The sequence below is a fragment of the Neltuma alba genome, unplaced genomic scaffold, assembly GCF_004799145.2.
Source record: "Neltuma alba isolate B1F8T4 unplaced genomic scaffold, ASM479914v2 tig00000857_pilon, whole genome shotgun sequence".
In the NCBI taxonomy this organism is placed as follows: Eukaryota; Viridiplantae; Streptophyta; class Magnoliopsida; order Fabales; family Fabaceae; genus Neltuma; species Neltuma alba.
In genome coordinates this window covers 160,364-177,753 of record NW_021632224.1, presented here as the reverse complement: position 1 = coordinate 177,753, position 17,390 = coordinate 160,364, and the positions used below count along the sequence as shown (strand labels likewise).

Below are 17,390 nucleotides of genomic sequence, written 5' to 3'. Positions count from 1 at the left end.
AACAAAATCTCAATCTTTGTTTATGACCCCAGTGCATAATAACATTATAACAATCTTAATTAGCAATAAAGAGTATATATCTCACAATTCATAACATAACATCAACTTCGTTGTATAACGTGTTACAAACATTAAACCAATACAAGTCTATAATATTTGAATTAACATACTTCCCACTTCACCAAATACAATATATGAAAATACATATTTTAATAATAAACACATGCTTCATAATTTAGCTAAGTAGAGAAGATTAAGAAAACCTTACAATCCTTATCAGGCATATCAAATAAATTAACCTCAATTACTTTTACTTCAAGCTTAATCTCACAAACTTGAGAAATAAGAGCACAAATTACAAACTCCGAAGTACAAAATTATCTGCAAATAATGCAGATACTATTTAATATACAAACAAATAAATAACTTAATTACATTAAATTTATTATTGTTGTTGCTGCTTTTCTTATGCACACGTATATTTACTATCCAAAAATTCTAACTTCAATTAACATTTTTTCCTCCGCCCAAATAACTCATTCAAATTATAAATAAATATTGATTTTAGTTAATTGTATAAAATTCTCAATTTACAATTTAAGTTTCCAGCTTCAAAATTTTTCAATAATATATCCTCAACCCATTCCACATTCTAAACTAATTAAAATATCAATAATATGTAAAACAACTCAAATAAATTATTTAACTTAATTTTAATCGGTACAATTATAATATATAGATATCATAAATAACAGATCTTCAACCAAAATTTAAGTTTAAATATTAAAAGCAACAAATAGACAAATCTAAACGGATTAAAATTAACTAGTCATTTACCTCTATGGTTATCTATTGTCAAACCTCAATACTTACTCTATACTTAACTCCCAAAATTTTCTTTAATCACTATAATACTACTGTCATTAGTAAGTTTAAAATATATATAATATTTATAAAAAAATATTTTGATAAAAAGAAATTATTTTATGTACCTAAATCATTCCCAAAACTTGCCCTTTCCTTCACGAATGACTAACTGAAATGCTATTCCCTGCTCCTCGCTCTCTCTTTCTCTTTTCCTCCCTTGCGGGACAAAATAAAGAAGTAAATTGAGGGGGTATATTTAATACCCTCCCATTTATTAGGGGAAGCTTCCCCTCATAAATTTCCTTCTACTTTTCCATTTAACTTTCAGTGGAAAAGTTACTTTTTTTTACTTTTTATTTTTTTATAATATAATAATAATATATTATTATATTATATTATTTATTTCTTTAATTTTAATTATTTAATATTATGAAATAATAATTTTTTGGGTATAAATACTAAAATAAAATTTAAGATGTTAAAGAAAGAAATTGTTAATTTAGAATTTAAACTTGTTAACAATATAATGAAATTTATTAATTTTTAAGATTGTATTGTGATTAAATTTTAGTCCATGCTTATAACAAACTTGTTATGAAAAAAGAAAAGTTGTTAATTTAGAATTCAAACTTGTTAATAGTGTAATGAAACTTGTTAATTTTTAAAGGTGTAATCTATTTTTAGTCAATACTTATTGCAAGTGTGTTATAGATATAGAAAAGTTGTTAATTTAGAATTCAAATTTGTTAATTACATAACATAACTTGTTAACTTTTAATGTTGTATTGTGATATCAAGTTTTAGTCAATGCTTATTGCAAGTATATATTACAGAAAATTTGTTAATTTAAAATTCAAACTTATTAACAGTGTAATGAAACTTGTTAATTTCTAAAGTTATAATGTGATCAAGTTGCAGTCAATACTTATTGCAGGTATTATGGCGACTAGAAATCTGTTAATTTAGAATTCAGACCTGTTAACAACATAGAACTTAAATACAGAAGGACATTATTGTCTTTTTATTACATTTAAAAAAAATTTTGAGTCATGTGACATGACTAGGATTTTCAGAAATTTAGTGACCAGATAGGAATTTGGATTATTCAGTCTTCCCTTATTTCTAATATTAGTTTTTTTACCAAGATATTTCTAATATTAGGTTGAAACTTATAAATACAATTTTTTTACGAATTTGAATTGAGTATTCAATTTCCTTTCACTTCCTCTCCTTTGTCTCGCGTTCCTCCTCCTCGGCTGTCCTACATCATTAACAATTCACCCAATCCAGCTGTTTTCATCAGAAATCATGTCAAAGCTTAAGAAATTACCAAAAAAGAAATAAAAAAAAATTCATTATGGCATTTTGGGAGGAAATAGTAATTATAAATTATAAATTTTTTAGATATATAAGTAATAGATAAAAATAGATGTTAGATGAAATTTGACATGAGAATCTTATCATTTATTTTAAATAACCTTTGATGCTTATATTGGCTCAGGATACCATACCATGCAGTACCACTAAGAAATCCCCTAATTTACAACTGATGAAGCATGCCGAATTAACTAGCTCTCCTTAAATGCGATGCCTTATACCTCTATCCATATTTCTTCCATTCTATTCTATTTGTTAAAATATGGACTTAGAATGCTAGATGAATTTGCCAATTAATTAATAACTAATGCAAATCATAATTATGATCCAGCAAATTTCACACTCAATTTCATTTTGTAATTTCAATCCATAGTAAAAGATACAGGCATCATTCGTATAAATTGACTTCAAATAGTTATATGTGTGCGTACATATATAAGAGTCATTATGATTCACAATTTTAGGGAAGTCTTGGAACCATTCCCTTCTCAAAACAGTATCACTGTATGTAACAGGAGCATTCAAATATCTTGTATACTTTCAAGAGTTATGGCCTTCAGCGAGCTTCAATCACAGAAGTACTCATTCCACATAAAGAATTATTTGCTTCTTCGCCAATTGATTGATTTGAATGATCACGAGTAGTTTCCTTGAAAACGAATGCTGGTTGTTTGGGAGGAGGAAGAGTGGAGTCATTCTCCAACATCGAAACGACTTCTAGCATAGTTGGCCTATCTGACGCATACTCTTGCACGCATAACAATCCAATCTGGATGCATTTTAGAACTTCATCATCATATTCAAGGCATGTCTCATATTTTAAGGATGGATCTATGATCTCCATGGCTCTATTCTCTCTCCATAAGTCCCAAATCTGAATTGGTTGAAAGACATTAGTAGATTATTATAGATTGGACGGAACATCAAATATTAGAGTGGTTGATCCTTATGGATAGTACTTACATGTTTAACCAAAGTAGAAGTAATATCATCATAATGGCCGCCATTCTTTCTGCTGGCAATAATTTCAAGAAGTAGAACTCCAAAGCCGTATACATCAGACTTTATTGAAAATAATCCTTCCATTGCATATTCAGGAGACATATAACCACTATATTAAAAAAAAACATTATTGAAACTTATCAAAACAACTTCAATTTAAAATACTTAAAATTGTTAAGTGCAAGTACTAAAGATTTATTGTGATGTCTAACATATTGGTCAAAATTTACACTATACTTAGATATATTGATAAACGTCCGAGATCCTTGCAACTCAACAATTAATTAAATTTTTTCATTCTTTTAAAATTGTAAAAAGTATAATCCTACATAACATAATAAGACAAAAGAAGTGATGATTTGCGTTAAAGAGTACTTACTAAGTTCCCACAACGCGATTTGTGCTTGCTTCAATTTGATCTTCACCAAATATTCGAGCCATACCAAAATCAGTAATTTTCGGGTTCAATGCATGGTCTAACAAGATATTGCTAGCCTTTAAGTCTCTATGAATTATTTTTAATCTTGAATCTTGATGAAGGTACAAGATCCCTCTTGCAATCCCACAAATGATATCAAATCGCATCCTCCAATCTAGTTGTAATTTTTTTGCTTGATCTGAATAAAAATTTTGATATAATTATGAATGAGAATTGATCAATTTACCTTTTTTTTTTATCAAAGATGAAAACTTCACATGATAAAATGAAAAGAACATACCAAAAATGAAAGAGTCCAAGCTTTTGTTTGGTAAATATTCATAGATCAACATGTTATCTTCTCCTTGTATGCAGCAACCTAAGATCCTTACAAGATTCTTATGTTGGAGCTTTGTCATTATAGCAACCTCATTTTTGAATTCTTCAATGCTTTGATCAGAATACTTTGACAACTTCTTTACTGCTATCTCCATTCCATCACGGAGTATGCCCTGGAGTCAAAATCCATATTATAGTCATGTATACAACTGTATGCACACATGTTCCTTTAATTTCTTGCAATAAACTATAACTGTGAAAACTGTCCCTTTTGGGCCCTGTTTGTCTTTCTATAAAGCAGGAAAATATGTATGTATGTATGTATGTATGTATGTATGTATGTATGTATGTATGTATGTATGCCTTGGTCAAAATTAATGAAGTTTGAAACTAGTTACAGAAGAATTCTTACCTTGTAAACAAATCCAAAACCGCCTTTTCCAATCATGTTAGCGACAGAGAAATTGTTTGTTGCTTCAATTATGTCACTTAGATTGAATAATAATAAATTTGAATTGCGTTCTCTATCAAGCACATAGTTGGTATGTGTTCCTTTCGCCGCTGGATCAAGAGATAATAACAGATGAGTTGTGATCCATTTAATCATCCTGAAGTAAGAGATTAAGTATATTGTAGGGAAGAGAGGGAAATTATATATATATATATATATATATATAATATACTTCAATACGTATACAATTGAGTTAATTAGCTTACCATGCCTCCGTTTCTTTGCAAACCAGTACAAGAAAGAGGTCGTCACAAGTATAAACAACAAAGTAGAGAGAACTATGATTGTCACCAACCCCTTCTTGCCAAGAGAACCGTAGGGCTTCCTTTCATATTTGGCTGCAAATAATAAGTTTTCATGGGCAATCCGCAAGTGTATATCCATCAAAGTTTAAAGTACATTATACAGTACATGGATAATACTGGTAATTTGCATGCTTTATTATGGTAAGTGCGTAGCATTACAAAAAAAAATTATACATAGGGAGAGAATTCGATTTTTGTCCTGGACCACCTAAGTGAAGAGAGGACTAGGATGTCTAGGAGACCTGACGGAGAGAATCTATACTCCAATGTGCTAAAAGTCAGATTGGTTATTAAACTAAATGAGACTCTAGTTTTAAGATTAGTGGTCCAATTGGTCAGCCCAGTTATGATTAAAATATTGTAATTTAAATAAAGTATGCAATAATATTCATATATATCCCATAAAAAAAATTCATATACGACCATCAAAAGAGTAATATTCAAATAAAAAAATGCATTAATGCACAAGGAAAAGGATAATTCATGTATAAACCAGATAAAATCAAACAAAACAGAATTACTAAACGTAAATATGATGGACTATTATTTTCTTAACTCAAAACAACATCATTTTGTATTTTACAATGTGAGAAACAAATATAAAATCCAACATGGTCGACTTGCCCAAAACTCCAGACCAAATCATTTAGCCAATTTGGGTTCTATTTTAATACCATGCCGATATGTATTTTTGCATTTATGTCCCCAATGACTCAAACAAGAATATATTGAACTAATAAAAATAGAAATAAAGTTGTGAATAAGAATACATACCTAACTCAACTGCATCCACACGCACGTATAAGTCTTGTCCCCCGCCATTAAATTTTCTAATATCTTCCATGTCATTGTGCCATGTCAAACAACCTCTCTGCGTGATTTCATTCACACTTGTGTATGCTTTACATGAACAATCCTTCAAGCATTTCTCTTTGCAACCATTCAAGCTCATGTTCACATTGTTATCCACAAGTGCCTTCGACGTCTCTGGCACCTTCAAACTTGCCACCTTCACAAACCCTTCCCCACTTCGACACGTGGACACATTTTTCTTCCTCACACACCCGCTTGCTGATCCATTTCTTAGGTTCTTGTCGAATCCAGGCAGACACAAACATTGAAACTTTTTACTATTATAAGGATCACAAATACTATTTGATCCACATTTTCTAAATCTATCGCATTCTTCTGTGGGATCATACCAGACTTCAAGCCATCTATTTTCTTGAGCTAGCCAAATGGTTCTTGTTATCCGACCCGTTTCCTCGAGCATAATTCTTATGAAGATAGAAGGGTCCTCGAGCATTTTGACGCCATTCATTACAGTAACTTCATTGGCGTTGTTAATAAAGACCACATACAAGACGGGGTCGGGTTTCATCACGACAATACCGCTCCATCTTTGACCTGCCCATGACCCGACCCGCCAGAATGGAACTCCGTTTTTATACATGAAAGCTTGAGGATATCCTGTCGGGTCTATCCTCATGGTTACACTTCCAAGTGATGGATTATCAGGGGATTTCCAAGACGTCAAGATCCGGTCCAAACCGGCTTTTCGGTCCAAACCAAGTTTCGCAAACGGAAGCAAAGTGTCACAGGGATAATCAAAACTCTGCCATAGAACCTTTTGCCTTCCTCCTCTATCTCTTAGAACCAAATTGCCAGTATCTAAAAGTTTAGCAAAGCTATCAAGGGGCGATGATGAGACCGAAACATGGGTAGACCAAATGGGGTTGAGGTTTCGATTGGTATGGTTAAGAACCAGGTTTCCATGGATGTTGATAGAGAAAACTCCAGAAGTATCATTCAAAGGATTGCCTCTGTTAGCTACCCAAACAACAGTTTGTTTCGGAACATTGTTGTACCATATTCCGAGGTAGCGGTTCTTGGAGTTATTATTGGGGCTGAAGAAACCGAGGGCAAATATTGCTCCCTTAGAGAGCAATACGTCGCCATCTTTGAGGGGCTGGTTTGTGGATATTGTGTTTAGGGACCGACAAGAAGAATAGAGGAGGAAGAGAAGGAAAAATGGAATCTTAACAGAAAAGTGCTTCATCATGGTAATGAACATACCACTGAGGTTTTAGATCTTCCTTCAAATGGTTTGGATGCAAATTGTGTGTTTTTATTCATATATAGTTCTCTCTCCCTCTTACCTCTTCGAAGACTTTGTGGTCAATGGAGAAAGTGGCCCTCTTGCATGTGGAATTAGTGGTTAGCATTCAAGTCTCTAGTCTTTGCTCACGTCATTTATACCAGAGACTTGTCAAAGTCTTTGGTATAAATGCCTGCTCTGAAGAAGAAACCGATGGCATAGGCTGGAGCATCCAAGACCAAAAGCTTGCCGTCTTTGAGAGGTGTTTCTCTGGGGTTATTCGTCAAGAGAGTGACAGGAAAATATAAAATAAATAAAAAAAATTCATGCCACCCAAAATTTTTTAACTTTTAGAGTTGACAGGTTAACAATTATGGTACGCACGCTAGTTTACTTTAAAGTTATTTTGGGCTTTCTTTTTTAAGTGACTATACTCACGTTTCCATGAACTTTTCATAAAATATGCTTACCCTATATGAGAAAGTGGGAAAAAATTGATCTAAATGAAAGTTCATAGCATCCGTGCTCACTATCAGATCATCGTCTCTGCAGTTAAGTTTAGATTGTATATGAACCAAGATGTTCGGTATCAGGGAAATTGTGGGAAGGAAAGGGGAAGGAAAATTTTATTGAGTTTGATTTAAAAAATTAGACAAGTGAAGTTATAAAATTTTATAAAAAAAAAAAAGATGTAAGATGAGAAAAATATGAAAATTAATTAAAATTTTTTACATTATAATTTTTTCCCCTTTTATTCATTTTGCTTATACCAAACACAGCCGAAGTAGAAAGCCCAAATTCAAAATCTATAGTAAAAAGTTGGACGCCAAAGTCAATATTATTGAAAAAGCATTGCCAAGTGCCTCTTAAAAATTAAAATCCAAGCTGAACATGACTGTGCAATTGGGTTCATTAGAGACCAGAAACAGGTCGAATCCACAATTCAACAATTTGTAGATTTTACTGCACAACTCTCATTTTGGTGATTCAGGCGTCCATGTGAAGTTTATGAAAAGATGGCTTTTGTTTCATCACACAAAGACTCCATCGGATGTAAAAATTACCTAAGTGGGACTAAAAACCGTCAAAACTTCACTTCAAACATAACTTAGGGTCTTAAAACGTAAACCAAAGCCATGGTGGACCTTGAACCGCGAATGAATCAATGTACTGCTCAGATTGTTCTTCATATAACAGATATTTTAGCCAAACTTACAGGGAGGAAAATTATCATGAATTTCCAGACAAGGAATTTAATTACCAAGAAATTCCAATAACAATTGACCAGTAACTTGTCATTGCATGCTTTTTAATTGTCAATAAACTTTAAAGTAATTAAATTTCTTCCTTAGAATCTGACTCTAATTCTCCCAACTTATAACGACTAGAGGGAGTACTATATCTATCTTATCATCAACCTATATCAAATTGGATGTGGTTTTTAGAGGTGCACTCTAAAACTTAAATGATGCACACTCCTTCAACTTCATGTGGAAGAGACGTTGACATTTTTATCACAAATGCAGATATTTTAACTTCCAATAAGTCCATATAGTAAAAGGAAATCTACAGCATATATGTAATAAAAAAATGTTGCAACTTAAAAAGATTCTTATTTTTAATTCCCCACTTTTAACAATGACATGCAGATCTAGTTATGATGACAATTTTTACCCCTTACTATGTATACACACGTGAATTCAACAACATATGAATAATTATCATACAGCATGTTCGGCAACATATATATACGTGTGTGTGTGTGTGTGTGTGTGGCAACAAACTACCACACTCTTATATGCAACCCTTCACAAACCAACTTAAAAAGTCCTATCTGACTCACAAGCAGTAGCCCTTCAAGAACACAAAGTATCACGTATGTTTATTTGAGAGTCATGGCCTTTAGCGAGCTTCGATCACTGTAGTACTCATCTCATTTACTGAATTAACTCCTTCACTAGTTGATGGATTTGAACTTTCACCAGTATTATTTCTTTTGAAAATAAATGCTGGTTGTTTTGGAGATGGAAGAGTTGAGTCATTTCCCAACATGGAAACAACTGAAGACATAGTTGGTCTATCTGCTGCATAGTCTTGCACACAAAGAAGCCCAATTTGTATGCATTTTAGAAACTCATTAAGGCATGCCTCGTCTATTGATAATGATGAATCAATTATCTCCATAGCTCTCCCTTCTCTCCACAAGTCCCAAATCTGAATGAATTGAAAGATACTAAATAATTAGATTGTTCAGATATGAATTTAATCTTAGATTGGTTGTTCCTAATAGAATACTCACATGTCCAACCAGAGTTGAGGTAATTTCATCGTAATGACCACTATTCTTTTTGCCAGTAACAATCTCTAGAAGCAAAACTCCAAAACTATATACATCAGATTTTACTGAGAATAGTCCTTCCATTGCATATTCTGGTGACATATAACCACTACAAGGGGAAAAAAAAAAAGAATAGTCATATATCTCAATGAAAAATTCAATTTAAATGGTTAAAATACTAAGTTACAGAAATTTACAACTCCACGAACCTCATTTTCAAAGTTTTGTTTGATTTTGAGAATCAAGATTAGCATGTGGACAGAAGTCTAGGAATAATTTCCACTAAAAAAACCTAATCTGTTTAAGTACTGATCATGCATTGTTTTGCATTAATCTTTGGAAGATAGTTAACCATCAGTAGTATATTTATGTTTTAACTCAGGGAAATAGGAGCTCTATGTAACATAATGTCGAGACGTAATGATATGCTTGAATAGTGCAATACATACTAGGTTCCAACGACACGTTTTGTGTTTGCTTCAATTTGATCTCCACCAAATATTCTAGCCATACCAAAATCTGCAATTTTTGGATTTAAAGCAGAGTCCAACAAGACATTACTGGCCTTCAAGTCTCTATGAATGATTCTCAATCTTGAATCTTGATGAAGGTATAAAATTCCCCTTGCAACCCCACATATGATTTCAAACCGTTTGCTCCAGTTCAGTTGTAATTTCCTTTCTTGATCTGAATTTTGAAGCAGTCATTAACATAATGTAACCTTGATGATCAATCCTATATATTAATATTTTATGAAATTATTGAAAATGGTCAACTTAGAAACATGAAAAACGTACGTGACTTACCAAATATGAAAAAGTCCAAACTTTTATTTGGTAGAAACTCATAGATCAACATCTTCTCTTCTCCTTGTATGCAGCAACCCAAGATTCTCACAAGATTTCTGTGTTGGAGCTTCGCAATTAAAACAACCTCATTTTTGAACTCCTCAATGCCTTGTCCAGAGTATTTTGATAGCCTCTTCACTGCTATTGCCATTCCATTACTAAGTAGACCCTAATGAAGTCGAAATCCACAATCAGTGAATGTCCTTCTTAGGTTTTTTCTATAAACCCTAAACAATTTGATGAATTTATAAAATTTAAAACTTGCCATAGAAGAATGACTATATACCCCTTCCAGTCTCAAATGTAAGATTTAATTTACTTTAGTCTTAAATGTAAATTTTGAATCCACTTTATCCCAAAATTTATAATTATTTTTTAAAACTCTCCCTATTAATTGTACATATTAAAAGGAGTTTCCATCTAAGAAGTAGTTTTTAATGCAAATAATTAGAAAAGACACTTCATGAAAAACTAACGCCCATTTTTTTATGAATAACTAACTCATTAATTTTCTTAATTTCTACAAATAAGTTATCCAATTATTATATTAATTAGCACTGGAGAAAGTACCTTATAAACCGATCCAAATCCGCCTTGTCCAAGCTTGTTAGCATCAGAGAAGTTCTCGGTTGCTGCAGCAATGTCTATAAGATCAAACAACGGTAAATCAGAATTTTTCCCACTGTCAAACTCATCCATACTAGGAGATTTCTCAAAGTTGTAGTCAAGCAAACTTTTGCTATGCCTTCTTCTTGCTGCATATATAGAAAGCATTGAGTGAGTTTTGATCCTGTATTAATTACCAACTATATATATTGATGATTCTAATGAAAAGATTGGTCAAAGGGATTGTTCAAGTAAGATTAGGGAAAAGAATTTATAGTACCTTGTTTCTTGTTCTTTATAAAACAATATACGAAAGAGGTCACCAGAAAAATTACAAGTAATATAGAAACGACCAAAAGTGAAATCATCCCCTTCACACCAAGCGGACCAAAGGGCTTTTTCCTGTACTTAGCTGCAAATGACAATACGTGCATTAAAAACAGAGTTCATGTATACTTCAGTTCATTAAGTATACTAATTAAATATATATACAGTGCACATATATAATACAAGTGATACGATAAGAACACAAAGAAAAATTATGAATACATATATACATATGTTAATTACACAAGTGGCTATATATTTCATCTATCTTTTTCTATTGGAAGACTAGCCGTTCCGTCTTTTCATCACTCTGTCACTCACTCACTCTTATTATTATTTTCTTAATTTATATCTTGTTTAATTTGGCTCACTCTTATTATTGTTCACTTAATTTATATCTTTTTTTCATCACTATGCCTAGGTAGCATTATGGTTAGGCAAATTAGCATGATCTATAATAGGTTTAAATTCTGAATCGTACCGAGACACAGCCAACATTTTTCTCAAGAAAAAAATGACCTAATCAGAAAATTAATGGGGAAAAGTTTGAGATTGCAGAATGTATAAGAGCAGAATGGCGTATGTTGAGCTTTGGTTGGACAAGCATAAAAGAATGAAAATGCCAGAATAATTACAGAGGGAAAAAAATAGTTTGCATGTAATTATATTTATCAATCTAAACATCAAATAGTGAAAAGTATCGATATAGAAATATATTAAATCATATATATATATCTCTTATTTTAACCAAAATTATTTTCCATTTTCAAAACATGTACCCAAGTTTTTTTTGTTTTGGAAAATTGGCTGTAAATCCCTCATACAAATTTATTTGGAAAATGGGCACCGGAATTATTATGTGAAGCACCCGGACTCTTGAGGAGAAATAAATTAGTATTGCAAATAACGAAAATGCCCTTTAATGACTAATGGACAAATATTGCATATAGGAAAGAAGGAATACACACAAAGAAAGATGGATTGTACAAAATTTAATTTAAATATAAGGAAAGATTAATCACGCACAAAGAAAGTGAAGGGCACAGAAAGAAAGTTAAATTACATAAAGAGAATATAGGTTGTACATAAAGGAAGTTAAATTACACAGAAACTAGATGAGTTGCACAAAATGTAATTTGAAGATAAGGGATTACATATAGAAAGGATGGATTGCATATAGAGAAAAAAGATTGCACAAAACGTAATTTGAACATTAGAACAGATGAATTACACGAAAGAAAAATTAACTTATTACACAAAGAAGAAATAAATTGTACACAAGCTTAAGTTGCACATACAGGGAAGTGTAGTCGTCAATGGGAGTGTGGTCATTGCATATGTCTATCTATTTCTAGGGACTATTTTCCAAACGACATATAAAGAAATTAGAAATTTTAATATTTCAACTCAGGTATTTAAGATTTCAAAATCTCTGGGGAAGGAAGTGGTGTCTTATCTAGGATTTCAAAATTCAAAAAAGTGACAAAAATGGCCTCGATTTTTTATTAGAAAAAAATCTAATTCAAAACTTGTTATTTTATAATTAGGACATGTTATTCCCAGATGCAATATTTTTATTTTTAATTAATTCATATGTTATGTATTAGAAAAATATATATTATTAATCCTAACTCAACACTTGTTATTTTATAATTAGAACTTATTATTTTCAGATGAAATGTTATTATAATGTAAAAAACTAAGGATATTTTTGTCATTTTCCTTAAGTTTCAAAGTCTGAGATTAGGCACCACTTCCTTCCAAAAATTTTAAAATCTTAGGTACCTGAATTGAAATATTATAATTTTCAGCTTCTCTATATGTCATTTTCTCTTCTTTAAATAAGTTTTTAATAAGGGATTTATGACCGTGTTTTCTGAGAATTTTTTAAGCCGAACCGAGTCTTCTTTAGTTAAAAGTCAAACCTACTCGTCAAGATCTGGCACATATTAATTTTGATAATACGTGGAACCTACTCGTCAAGACCTGGCAAGTATTAATTTTGATAATACGTGGAACAACATTTATCACAAAAATGCTTTCACCGAACCAACCATAGCAAAGGATTGATGGGACTGATGAAAAATCTTATACTTTTTCCTTGTCATAAATATTGTAATAAATATAAAAATTAGTTAACTAACTTAAACAAATTATAAAATTAAATTAAATTAATTATTTATAAAAAATATATATTGTTTTTCTTAAAATATTTTTGTTCATCAAGTTTATTAGTTACAACTACTATTATTAGAAGACTAACTTAAAAAAATAAATAAATATAAAAAACAAAGTGGATTGAGAACTTATATTTAGGATTAAAAAAAAAGTTAAACGAAATCTTATATTAAGGATAAGAGATGGTAAGTATTAAGTAATATTTATAATTATCATTCCAGCTGTACAAACGATATAATTTAGTGCGATAATTTAATTTATAATTTATTTATCTATATCTAAATAATTGTATTGTTCAGATACGATATCTTCTTCACAATTTTATGTGTACGGTGTGTGTAAATACATAATTACTATCAAATACAACTAAATTATCATAAACAATTTTACGTGCAACTGTTATTTTTTAAATATATGTGTATGCATATATTCCGTTGAGTGTATTTTTAAGAGAAACATTTAATTCTGGCTAGTTCTAATGAAAATAAAGTTAAAAGAGTACCTAACTCAAGTGCGTCCACACGAACATAGAGGTCCTGTCCCACACTGCTGTACGTCCTAATATCTTCCATGTCATCATGCCACGTCATACACCCAGTCTGTGAGCTCTCATTCGCACTCGTATACGCCGCACAGGAGCAATCCCCCAAACACTTCAACTTGCACTCTCTCAGGCCAATACCCAAGCTCAAATCCACACGCGCTTTGGACGTATCCGGCGCCTTTACACGCGCTACCTTGACAAACCCCTCTCCGCTTCGACACGTCGACACGTTCTTCTTCCTCACGCACCCATCCGACCCGTCTCTAAGGTACCATTCTCTCGGGTTCTTGGGTTCGAAACCGGGCAAACACACACACTCGAACTTCTCAGTGTTATACGGGTCACAGTTACTATTTGAGCCGCACCGTCGGAAGTTGTCGCAGTCCTCTTTTGGACCATTCCAGATCTCGAACCATCTGTGTTCTTGAGGTTGCCATGTCTTTCGTCTCACGTGACCGGAGTTTTCCAGCACCATTCTGGTGAACACGGAAGGGTCCTTCACCCCATACATTACGGTAACTTCAGTGGCGTTGTTGACGAAGACGACGGTGAAGATGAAGCTGGGTGTCATCTCGGGCACACCGCTCCCTTTGACCCGTCCAAGATCCGACCCTCCAGAGTGGATTCTGGTTTCTGTACATGAATAACTGAGGATAGCCGGTTGGGTCGATTCTGAAGCTCACGTTCCCGGATCCCGGGTCGTCCTGGGATTTCCACGAAGTGAGGAAGCGGTTCAAACCGGTCTTCCGGTCTAACCCGAGTTTCATGAACTGCATCAAGGTGTCACAAGGATGATCAAAACTCTGCCATAGAATTTTCTGTTTTCCTCCATCATCGATCAAAACCAAGTTTCCTGTGTCTAGAAGCTTAACGAAGGTATTGATGGAAGATGATGGGAACGATCCATTGGAAGACCAAACCGGGTTGAGACTTGTGTTGAGGGAAACGACGACGTTTCCGTGGGTGTTGATGGAGAAAGCCCCAGAAGTATCATTAAGAGGATTGTCTCTGTTAGCAACCCAAACGATGGTTTGGGTCGAAAGTTTGTTGTACCAGATTCCGACATAGCGGTTTCTGGAACTAATGGTGGGACTGAAGAAACCGAGTGCGAAGGTTGCTTTGTCGGAGAGCAAAACGTCGCCGTCTCTGAGGGGTTGGCTTGGGGTTATTCTATCAAGAGAGTGACCAGATGCACGAAGAAGGAAGAGAATACGGAATAACAGAGCAATGAGCAGAAAGAGCTCTTTACCAGGAGGCGCCCCCATGGTTCTCACTTCTAAGTTCAGTTGGACTGTTCAGATATTGAAGGCTAACGAGGTTTATTATATTGTAAAGATAAGTAATAATGTTGCTGCGTGAGAAATATAATATATAATGGATATATGACGTCGACTTCCTCAATTTGATTAGTTGGGTGAATAGAAGGCAGATATTTTGTGTGACTAGTTGAGGTGTTATGAAACAATATCAATATTCATTAGGTCTTATATTAAATGAGTGAAATTTTGATATCTAATGGGTCAAAAATGATGTTGTTTTCATTTTTTTATCATTTTTTAACGCAAAGGCACTCAAAAATTGATGTGGTTTCTTTTTAATTTAGATACAGATTGTTTGAAAAATCATAAAAAAAATTGAAAACAACACCATTTTTTGGTTCATGAGATATCAAAATTTCATGCATTTTATATGGAATCTAATAGTGTTTAAAAAAAAAAACGTTTGGGAATTAGAGAAAAATTGAGGAGCAGCAAACTAACACCCAATAGCGTATAAATATCAATATATGCGTACTACTTATATTTCTTAATATAAAAACTAATTTGACATTTAATTTGGTATTAAATATAAAAATTTGATTCACTTTGTTTATCATATTTATTTATTTTTTTTCAAAATAGTTCTTGTAGCAGTTGTACATTTCACATGTTAGTTAAAGGTTTTATCTAATTATAGTTTTAGCTCATACACATATTAGTAAGGATATTTTAAAAAAGACAACACATATTTATACAATTATTACTCCTGTCCTGTTTATAAGGCGTTGTTTGTAGACTATAAACGAAATCTTATAATTAGAACCGGAGATATTAACCAACGTAGTTTATTTTAGTCACTAACTTTTATATTAAGATATTAAATAGTGGATGTAGTATATATATAATTGTAAGTGACCTGCATGTGATGATTACAAGAGTTGTGACAGAGACACGTAACTAAAAATAAATATGAGGGACCTTTGTACATTGAAGTCTTTGGTTTTTCTTCTGGCTGTGAAAGGACGTCCCAGGCTTTAGTTTCTGCCAAAAGGTCATATTTGTTACTATAACTGAGAAATGAACAAGATCTACGTGAAGGTTCATGGGTGTCGTCACAACTTTAAGGAAAAAATTACTCCCATGTGTCCCACAACACCCTACTCTCCTAAAATCATCAAATTATTGAGCAGTCTAAATAAATTTTGATGCACATTTACCAATTAAAATTCTCTTAATTGAAAATTTTTTTTTTAAAAAAAAGGCCACTTCAGTTAGCAACTTGAGCATAGCAAGTCAACTATTTTAGCTACTGTACAGCAAATTGACAATTGGACTTTAAGAGGTTTATTAGTCATTTGCAAATCACGATGAACAGTTTCCCTAACAACTAGATAGCAAGAATTGACAATTTTCATATAGAAAATTCACTGGTTAACTACAATAACAAGAAATTAATAAGCGCCCTTTTAAAAATTGACAACGGGAAGGATCGAATTGGTTTGAGCATCCAAAGCTTATCCCATCTAGACCGATTAGATTTATTTTTTGATTTTATTTTTTAAAAATAATTATTTTAATGGGTATAAAATTCAAACTAAAAAATATAATCTTTTAACCATCACTTTTTCTAAAAAAATTAAAAATAATTATTTTAAAAATTAAATCTAAACCATTTAGCTGGAGACTCCAAATAGGATGAGTTTTAGGTGCTCATTTTAATATTTAAGATGAGCATCCAAACCGGTTCCCAACTAGAGTCATTCTTATTAGGTTTAAGTTGTTCACTTCTATTGCTAATCATGATCATGTGAGATGATGTTCTACCAATCTCATAAGCATTCATCACAAGTTATTGATTTTTCTACAACAAATTAAACCTGGTATATATTATATAATATCCTCCGGTCCTTAATATAAGACCCAATTTTTAAGTTGGTTTTGGTTCTAAATATAAGACCCATTTCTCATATTTATCAATTTTCTCTAAATTATTCCCATGGATACTTCCTCAATCATAATCAAGTAGAAGAGGGAGAGGGGTATTAAGAAAAATGATTATGGTGTTTTAGGAAAAATGTGTCACTTTTCTTGTAATTAACTAACTTACCTAACTTCCTCAATCTAATCAAATCAGTTAAATAGATTTTATATTAAGGACCAGAGGAGTAATACAGTATAACAGGTTCATCCACTTATATTAAAAAAAACAAAGAAGGAAGATCCTTGAAAAGAAAATACTGTGTTTGTGTCGCTTAATTGGAAGCCCAGCTCATCTTTACAAAGTCGGGCAGAGCTCCTTTTCAACAGCTTAAAAGCTATTGATGTTGCGGGTCACTAGTGCAAGTTGGTGGTCCACGGGTGGCGTCCTACCTT

The 17,390-nt window shown here is 32.4% G+C and overlaps 1 protein-coding gene and 1 pseudogene across 1 annotated transcript; both read right to left on the bottom strand.

Moving 5' to 3' along the window:
* Positions 1-2,800: 2,800 nt before the first annotated feature.
* Positions 2,801-6,881, bottom strand: LOC114746984 (G-type lectin S-receptor-like serine/threonine-protein kinase At1g11410). Its single transcript, XM_028935261.1, has 7 exons — positions 5,594-6,881; positions 4,721-4,852; positions 4,416-4,564; positions 3,966-4,176; positions 3,626-3,863; positions 3,208-3,355; positions 2,801-3,118 (listed from the first exon to the last, which is right to left on the bottom strand). The coding sequence occupies exons 1-7, from the start codon at positions 6,879-6,881 to the stop codon at positions 2,801-2,803; spliced, it is 2,484 nt and encodes an 827-aa protein (XP_028791094.1).
* Positions 6,882-8,508: 1,627 nt separating this feature from the next.
* On the bottom strand, positions 8,509-15,062 carry LOC114746913 (G-type lectin S-receptor-like serine/threonine-protein kinase At1g11410; annotated as a pseudogene).
* Between the last annotated feature and the right edge of the window lie 2,328 nt (positions 15,063-17,390).

What these genes read in the sequence shown, in the direction of transcription:
- LOC114746984 (XM_028935261.1), bottom strand. Translation starts at nt 6,881, where the DNA reads ATGATGAAGCACTTTTCTGTTAAGATTCCATTTTTCCTTCTCTTCCTC. An exon ending in GTTTTGGATTTGTTTACAAG is followed by an intron (nt 4,177 to 4,415) that starts GTAAGAATTCTT and finishes TTTTGACTCCAG; the next exon opens with GGCATACTCCGTGATGGAAT. An exon ending in AATCGCGTTGTGGGAACTTA is followed by an intron (nt 3,356 to 3,625) that starts GTAAGTACTCTT and finishes TTTTTAATATAG; the next exon opens with TGGTTATATGTCTCCTGAAT.